The sequence below is a fragment of the Triticum aestivum genome, chromosome 5A, assembly GCF_018294505.1.
Source record: "Triticum aestivum cultivar Chinese Spring chromosome 5A, IWGSC CS RefSeq v2.1, whole genome shotgun sequence".
NCBI lineage: Eukaryota > Viridiplantae > Streptophyta > Magnoliopsida > Poales > Poaceae > Triticum > Triticum aestivum.
This window is the reverse complement of record NC_057806.1, coordinates 514,746,882-514,755,726: the sequence shown is the minus strand read 5'-3', so window position 1 is coordinate 514,755,726 and position 8,845 is coordinate 514,746,882. Positions and strand designations below refer to the sequence as shown.

The 8,845-nt window shown below is 42.8% G+C and overlaps 1 protein-coding gene across 3 annotated transcripts; it reads right to left on the bottom strand.

Moving 5' to 3' along the window:
• Positions 1-806: 806 nt before the first annotated feature.
• Positions 807-8,168, bottom strand: LOC123104436 (disease resistance protein RGA5). 3 transcript variants are annotated; one of them, XM_044526278.1, is made up of 3 exons: positions 7,888-8,168; positions 1,402-3,481; positions 807-1,140 (listed from the first exon to the last, which is right to left on the bottom strand). In XM_044526278.1, exon 2 carries the CDS (start codon positions 3,238-3,240, stop codon positions 1,450-1,452), a length of 1,791 nt encoding a protein of 596 aa, XP_044382213.1. In that variant the 5' UTR covers positions 3,241-3,481; positions 7,888-8,168; the 3' UTR covers positions 807-1,140; positions 1,402-1,449. The 3 variants fall into 3 exon arrangements, with proteins under 3 accessions (XP_044382213.1, XP_044382215.1, XP_044382214.1); XM_044526280.1 differs by lacking the exon at positions 7,888-8,168 and adding an exon at positions 4,487-7,874; XM_044526279.1 differs by lacking the exon at positions 7,888-8,168 and adding an exon at positions 4,487-6,299.
• Between the last annotated feature and the right edge of the window lie 677 nt (positions 8,169-8,845).

Here is an 8,845-nt window from a genome sequence, read left to right as displayed (position 1 = left end):
GATCCATCGGGTGAACATAAGTGTTTCCCTTATTCTTTTAGCCGTTTCAAAACCAGATTTGAAATTTCACCATGTGGTAAGGTTTTTTTTGTCATGTCAATGTTGCTATTTATTTTAAGACATTTCCCAACTATTAAGTAGAAGGTTTTTCTTTTTGACAGGGTAATTAAAAGGCCTTTAGATTTGAAGAACAGGGAGTAACTCGTAGCTCACTCGCCAAAAAAAAAAGTCGTAGCTGTAAGTATTCTTAGTGAGCTGACTTTGGTACTCTACAGTGGCGTGAGCTTGGTGTGTGTGGACGTGTGGTGATCGTGGTGTTTCGGCAAGATGACTCGGGACTTTATGGTAAAGTAAGGCGCAGTTGCGGTGGGTGATGACGTTTGACGCTTGTAGACAACATCCATGGGTGAACCTAAGAATGGTAACAAATTGCAAATTCGAACACTATCTCATACTGTACCTTTTCAAATTAATAAGCTCTCGCTCCCAAATTCATTGAAACCAACAGCAAGTTCTTACAAGGTTCAAAAAGTGCCCCATCCATCCAACGTGGCAAACCCTCACACAACGTGTAGCAACCTGAATGAACTTATTACAAAACATGGAGCGCCACTCGCTCACACAACTAAAGTTCTAACTGAACCGTATTGAATACCGTGCATCTGATGATTTTTCAACCACATTATATATAATAAATGTCTTCAGAATTGAACTTCATTTCATAATATCTAAATTAGTTAGTCGATCCAATGTGCGACATGCACGGTTTCTAATTTCAAAGTGCTTTTTCTTTAGAAAATAAAATATATATTGCCTCCAACCTCTATATTGCGAATGCACACAACCCAATGTTTATTAGCGTGTCATAGCTACAAGGATTACAAGCTCAAAACAAAATAAACACACCATATCAACTTAGCATGGGAAAAAATTACAGGCTCATCATTCAAATTGGGACATTTTTTTGGAGACATTTCAAATTGGGACATAAACTCCCTCATAAGCCACCCTAATCGCTTGGCCCTAGCTTCCATTTGCTCCTTGTACTGAGGCGTTGTAGTAAAGCCCCAACACTCCAATCGCTTGGCCCTAGCTTTCATCTGCTCACATCGCAACCATTTGATACACAAGAACAAACACCTGCATAATAGATCACAGTTATGCCAACGATTGTTAAAAAAAACAGTTATGCCAACAGGAATTAGTGAGTGGAGAGGGTTATATACTCCACAAAACCATGTATTACAAACATGTGGCATGCTTCATGGTGGAGTTCTATCATTGGCCAAATATGTAAAAGCAATATGTTTTGTTTTCCACTCACAAAAAAAATGTTTTGCTTTCACAAAACATAAATAAAAGGATACAAAGTACAAAAGTATGGAAATTTTCTTATCCTACCTTTTTGACTTGGGTGCTTCCTCCCATCTCCTTCACTTGATCGCACTATCAAAAAGTTATAATGCTGATATTGGGATTACCCGGGTGCTTGTTGATCGCCTCCCTGATCGCAGCCTGAAGACTCTGCCCCTGCATGTGTGGATCCTTTTCTTCCATTCCACATGAACTGCATACCATCATATGAAAACAACTTTGCCTAAAGAGCCCGGCCCGCTTGTAAATGTTCACCTTGCATGCCTTGAGACTTCCCAGGTGCTCGATGCCATCAAGAACACCATCGGCATGCTGCACAGCTTCTGCGCAACACTCTATAGTGAGGTCCTCGAGCCTTGGCATAGCCCCTGCCTCGAACACCAGGCAAGGCACTTCATATGTGAAGACAAGATTCTTGAGGTTTGGGAACGTTGAACCACGGATAACGACGACGTCTTCTTCGGGAGCATGATCCCTAACACGCAATGTAAGGTGCACCAGTGAGGTCAGACTGGAGAGAACCTCAACACCAACCCTCGGCAGTGACACAAGTTGCATCTCCAAGCTTTTGAGATTTTCAAGTCGCACAATCCAATCTGGGACCATGGAGAAGGGGCAGTTCAGCACGTGCAATCTATAAAGATGGCGTGGAGGTGGGGTCCAATAAGCCAAGCAATCACCATTTAAGTGGTCTCCACTAGTGGTTAGGGATTGAAGGCTGCTGAGCCTACAGAGCGAAGGGAGTAGACAGTCTTCAAAAGCGTTAGTGAGTCCGGACAGGTGAAGCTTTAGCTCTCTCAAGTTCTTCAGATTACCGAGTTCCTTCAGGATCTCCAGATTTGTCTTCAGATCAACTTTTGTCCTCAGATTGAATTCATCCAGGAGCCCAAAATCTGTGATGTGAAGTTCATGCAAAGTACGGAGGGCTTCCATCCTGCCGATCCCACCAAACAAAGACAGATCTGAAGGAATGATGAGATGCCACAACATTGAGGGTAAGTAGCGAACATCCAGCCATGCACCATTTTCTCCACCGACGATCTCCAATATCTTCAGATGTTTCAATTTTTGCAATTGTTTTAGGAGTTTCTCACACTTCAAACCTCCAATCCTCAAATATCTCAGTAGGAACAAATTGCATATAGAAGATAGATCATACTGCTCTTCCTTGGTATCATAAACATCAAGATGTAGAACTCGCACGAGTTGAAACCTCGAGAGAGAAGGCATACATTGACCAGGGCCCCAAAAGTTAAATGACCTAACTTGGGCTAAAGCAATGCTCCCTACCACATGATTGCATTCTGAATTTCTGACTTGGAGGGATAGTCGGCGAACTTCCATGGAGCATTTCCTGGTATGTGGATCACGAATAATAGGGGATTCCTTAATTACAGTGATAAAGTTTTCTTCTGTGGACTTCAGTATGATAAAGTCAAGCATTAGATCATGCACTCGACAAGACAGCACATTCCCACAGTCATCAAACCTGGCTATTTGGATCATGTTTTTATTGATGAGCTCACTAAAATAACTTTCTGCCATCTCCTCTAGGCCAACAAAACCCTCGGCGACCCATCTCTTAACCAAATCATCCTTTCTTATTTCAGAATCTTCAGGAAATATACCAAGATATAGCATGCAGGTCTTGAGATCCAGAGATAAATAACTGTATCCAAGATTAAGGACATGTCTCATCCATTGAAAAGCAGGGTTTCCTTCCAACTGTAAACTTAAATAGTTTTGTATCATTTCCCAGAAATCCTTTGAATTTACCTCCTTATGATTAGCCAAAAGGCTGGCTACAGTCAGTATGGCTAGTGGAACCCCTTGACATTTCTTTAGAATTTCATCAGAAACATTCATTAGTTTCTCAGGACAAGCATCTTCAGAGGGGAAAATCCTTCCATGGAATAATCTCCTTGAGTCAAGATCATTAAGAGGTTTGAGCTTCTAAACATGGCCATGTGAACAAGAACATGCCTGAGCTACATCTTCAATACGTGTAGTTGTTATAACTCTACTGCCATTATTATTCTCCATCAAAGAACATTTGATAATGTTCCAGGCTTCCATTGTCCATATATCATCAATGACGATGAGGTACCTGTCAAACAATATGAAATACGATTTGTCACACTAATAGTATAGAACCACAGCAGGATACCACGGTATTATCGCTCTTACATATGCTAGTTAAATTTGTGTAATTACAGATTGTTAAAAAACAAATGTGAGTGAAAGTATCATCATTAACTTCACATATATCTAAGAACCCTGTGCAGAGCCCGGATAGACCACTGGAATTTTATACGTGCAGTTCTCCTGCATGGTTAAGAAAAAAAAAGACCACTAGAATTTTTCCAGCATGCATGATTGAGAAATATACAAATAAAAAAATGCGGCCCGATGCAGGTAGTTCCCTCTAGCGCAGGTCCAGGGAAGGGTCTGACCACTTTGGGTCTCAATTGAGAAATATACAGATAAAAGACTCGCAAAATTTCTAATAAATATTTCTAATTGCAGCTTAGTTTGAATCTTGATTACTTGTAAATTCCACTTGAGTAATTCTGATCAGAAGTTACTTTGTATACAAGTTTGAGACTTAAATTTATATTTCTCCAATTTGGAAACATAAATGACAGTGAAGTTTAGGCCTCCACTTCTAAGTAGTGCCTTCTGTGCTCAAAGTCTCAGACCAAACTAAAATTTGCTTTGTGTACTAACAAATCCTATCTCATACGGTGGTGCTCTCTGGTGGTAACGTCCCACATTTAGTCTAGTTGGATACGTCATATGGGTATACATATCCTTGATCTACAACATTCACAAACTATTGGTTTCAGGATCTAAGCATGCCATGGATTTAAGTGGACTTTGTTTTACAGAAAGGCAAAAATGACCAAGCCCAAGTAGTTCGATAAGTCAGAGAAGTAACGGCATGTCTGAAGTGTCAACAGAGTATGGGGCCATGCAAATGTAATTGCGAACCAGCACAGATAAAGAAGTGATAGTACTTAACTAGTCAATTCTATGGAGGTTATCCAATTACGATGTGGCTATTCATACATAGTAATCATTTGTCATAGCTGATCTAGTCATAGGAGCATACCTTTTGTTTTGGAGAACTTCCCTAAGTTTGTCGATCAGTTGGCGCTCTTCATTCAGGAAAGAAGGCACCTGCCCCCAAACTCCAGAGAGTATATCTGACAATACCTTGATAAGACTGGGATTTTGAGACACCGATACAAAGGCTGTGCAATCAAATTGGCTTTTGATCTTATCATGAACTTGTTTGGCAAGCGTTGTCTTGCCCATGCCTCCAAATCCAACAACTGATACCACATGAAGTTGTGGTGCATTCTCCTCCATCCTCAGCAACTCGGTAAGCTTGTCCTTTGGGCGATCTATACCTACAAGGCTACTGGCCTCGGTGTAGAGTGCCTGTACACGAGGGTCAATAGCTTCAGGGCCCCGAGAAGAACCAACATGCTCATCAAGCTTATATCTATTGTGACGATCGCTTGCTTCCAAGACCTGAGCCTTGAGTTCTTCAATTCTGTTAGCAATCTTGTAGTGAGCCTTGAGCTTCTTTAGTTCACCCAAAAGCCCATCCTTGGCATCAGCACTATCAAGATCATTCATGAATATGTCGATGCAGTCTTCCATACCATAAGATAGCTCACGGACCTTGTCACGCCAGTCCTTCTGTTGCTCATCGAGCTCGTCGAACCTAGACAGCTTCAGGAGCAGAGCATTCATAGAGCTCATCTCATCTTTCAAAGAGATGATCTCCTTCTTCGCATCTTTGGACAGCCTGTACTTCTTCTCCAGCAAGGCCGCGAGCTTGCTTAGGAGTGATGACATCGCTCCTGTCATGGCAACCGCTATCACCCCCTCCATTTGTTGCAGGGTCTTCTTTCCCACAATCAAGCAATCTAAATAGCCTTATGGACTGTGTGTGAGGCTTTGGGATTCGGGAGAAGGGGATGTCAAGTGGTATGGGAAGAGGCTGGTCATTGCAAAGCAGCAATGTATATAGAAGTGGAATTCATGAACTTCGAGTATCGGTCAACCATGTGAACGGTGTCTAAACTTGATTATCCTTGTGACGAGGTCCAACCTTTGTACCAGAACTGGTTCATGCATGTCACCCTCGCTTGAACTGATTCCATTGGTGTGCCTGACTACCAGTATTGTTTCTAGGAATAAGAAGAGAATGTGGATTGGCAAAAACTGCATTCTGCACCAAGTGTCAACCAATCATACGAGGAGGTTACCTTTCTTCCAACCGACTCCACTTTTTTTTAGGAAATGGCAATCTATTCTTATAGGAAGATTCCTGGAGTGAGTTGCATACTATCACAAACCAGATCAGCTGAACTTCTAGGCAACTTCACCATGCATAATGGTCTCACTCCTGGAACCAAAATCAACATTTGCCCTTGTCACAGACTTGTTTAAGGAATCCTGGGAAGAGGATAAGGGTCTACGACAGGCTAAGTCAATTGGGAGAAAATGAGGGAATGAAGAAACCCATCAATCAATGCATTAGGTTGCTATCTCTCTCTTTTCCCGCTTGAAAAATAAGGCTAAAAGTTGACCTCTTCTGTAGTTGCACCATCTTGATACGGTGCTGTGAATAAAAAAAAATCATCATCTTGACAATGTCTCGAGAAAGTTTTTCTTTTTAAGTGACAAGTCAAGTCGAGACGCCTTCCAACAGGCTAAATCTGACTAATCAACACTACTAATCAAGGGGATTCATTAAATTTGACTAATCAACCACTACTAGACGAGGGGATGTATGAACTTTTCATGCAACAGTACCTGGAACAAGGTATTCAAGTCGACAAGTCGATTCAAGACACCTCCCAAACAAACAGTCTGACTAGTTGGCGGCTAGTTAGGACTTAGGCCACTAGATTAGACAATTTACGAACGCAGGCTGCAAGCTTTCAAGTTTCAAGTCATTTTTACTGCATATTCAGGAACCCTTTTAGCGGGCAGTACACCTATAAGCGCACTCTTAGTGCCACAAGATGCATGGCTGATATACATCGCTCCAGCTAGATTTTTCGCCACTTCTAACCTTGATTTTGCACTCTTTTCTTGGGTATTTAATTGTCTGGACTCAGAAACTAATTTCGCATGCCCTATTTTGACTGTGGAGTGTGGACCATAGGCCACCAAGTCTGGCCAGAACCAAGGTGGAAATTGATTTTTAAGAGGATATCAATTTTGTCAAGTGTCCAGGCCAGAGCTGCTCTATGTATGTAAACTAGGTGATGGAAATTAGTCAGCTGATATCAGGAAAAAGGAATGCGAAGATTTCTCGTACTCAAAATGAGGCTGGCCATGCTCTCACTTTGAGAGTCCGGTCGCAGCAATCCACTGCATGCTGGCTTGGTAATTACTCACCTGAAGTCAAAGTACCTGTTTGGAATGATTGTAATCTTTGATTGAGCAAGGAAATCCCTTTCCCCGCAAAATAATAAAAAGGTGTGGCAACTTCACAGGGGAATTGGGCTGTAAGTAAGGGTGTATCTCAATTTGGTTGACTGCGGGCTTTATCTTGTTGGAGGCCAAGCAGTCTCTCGTGAGTAAGATGTTGTATTGCTGGATGAATAATTCAAGGGTCAGATTTGAGAAACAGAATCTCTCTAGAATGAGAAGTAGGCCGTGAAATCTCCAATCATGATAGAAATGGGGACAACAGAATGGAACTACAGAGATGTAAGGTCTATTATAGTTTGATTCTAGTTCTTCTCAATATGCATAGCTCGAGTAGCAAAGTTCAAAATGAACACTCAATACTACCAGTACAAAACTAAAACCAGACACTGCTGTAGAGGTAGCCAAGCTGAAGTTAGTTAGAGATCAGACACTCTCATATATTAAAGTCAACACTGGCAAACAGATCTCAGTCCATTGTTTGGTAACTACTAACTAGTGCTAACCATGGCGGCGAAGAAGCCTACATGCCAGTCTTAGTGCCTGTTATGCCAGGCAGTCTATGGAATTAGTAGTTTAGTAGTACACCTTTTTATAGAGATTTTTAGTCCATCTTGCGCTGAGTTAGTGAAACGATTAAATGATTGATGTGCTGATATGATGCAGCATGGTTTCATTGGAAAGTCTCATATCCAACAACCATTGCTCTGGGCTTAGTTTATGTAGTCCAATCGGTTTATATATCTACAGATAGACAAGCCAATCACATGTAAATTTCGCACTAAATCGAAATTAGCTGTCAAATAAAACATATCCAGCCGATGTATAAAAAAAATCTCCATTTCATTATCTGTTCAATCAGCTGCCCTGGTGGTGACAACCGAGCAGAACCAATCGAGAAGCAAACAAAAGGTTGAATTCATGGAGTAGGCTTTCAAGTGGTTAAATATTATCTATTACAGTATTATTTCCCCACTATTTATTTTGTTTATTATTAGTCCTTTCTATACTGAAGTATGGGACTGGAAAAAATGTCAGTGGTAACAGTTTCCGTCTTACCCGAGTGGCCGCCGGCGCCCACTCCCGCTTCCTTGCTCGAGCGTCGCCGGCGCGGGAAGTCAGGACGGGCAACGCATTTTCCGGCGACGCGCGCCTGGCCTCCATCTCCCTCCTCCCCCGCCATCCACGCGCCAAGAGCTAGCCCTCCACTCCGAGATGGCTCGACGGTGAGAAACCGGGGACGGAGGAGGGGCAGGACTCGCCTGCCTCGACGGGGAACGCGGCGGAGGGCCGGTCGGCGGTTTTTTTTTTTTTTTTGCGAAATCCGGTGGATTTGGTGGGGTTGGGGATCCACGGGAGGAGGGGGGCTTAGCCCCGGCCCGCTCGACGAGATTATTACGCTTTCTCTATCGGCCCGGTCCACCAAGACACACGAAGCGGCAACGGGCCTCCATTTCAACCATCATTAAATCCTAAAAAAGATCAACATCATTCATCCCAAAAAGGAAAAAGAGTTTGAGTGATCCCCGGCCGGCGGTGCGCAAAAATGCTAGACTTACGTAATGCTGTTACGTATCCTACGTAATCCTTCTTTTCCCTAACCAAACGCCCTCCCCCCTGATTTTCAGGGTGGGCCCCAGCCTCCACTAATATCCAATTGAAGGATGCCAACTCATTTCATTCGTAAGATACGTAAAAATATTTTCGTAGGTGCGTACGTGCACGAGTCACCTGCGAATCCGCAACTGATGTCGGTTAAGCAGCTGTGGAACGCTCGCTGGCCATCAAGAGATGATCGATCGTGCTGTGCCACTCCATGCCTCCATCATCTCCATGTGAAACTCCTGTTCCCGTCTCGTGGTCCGTCACATGCATACGCAGCACGGTCGTTGCAACCATCGACAGAGCCTGCCATCAATCATGCTGATCATCAGATTAACAAATGCGCAAGTCAAATCGCCACTGTCCTCTTCCGCTATAAGAAACGTGATGAGGATGCCAGTTCGTCCCATCCCTC

Excerpts from the sequence above, each read along its gene's own strand:
- LOC123104436 (XM_044526278.1), bottom strand. The coding sequence starts at position 3,240 with ATGAATGTTTCTGATGAAATTCTAAAGAAATGTCAAGGGGTTCCACTA.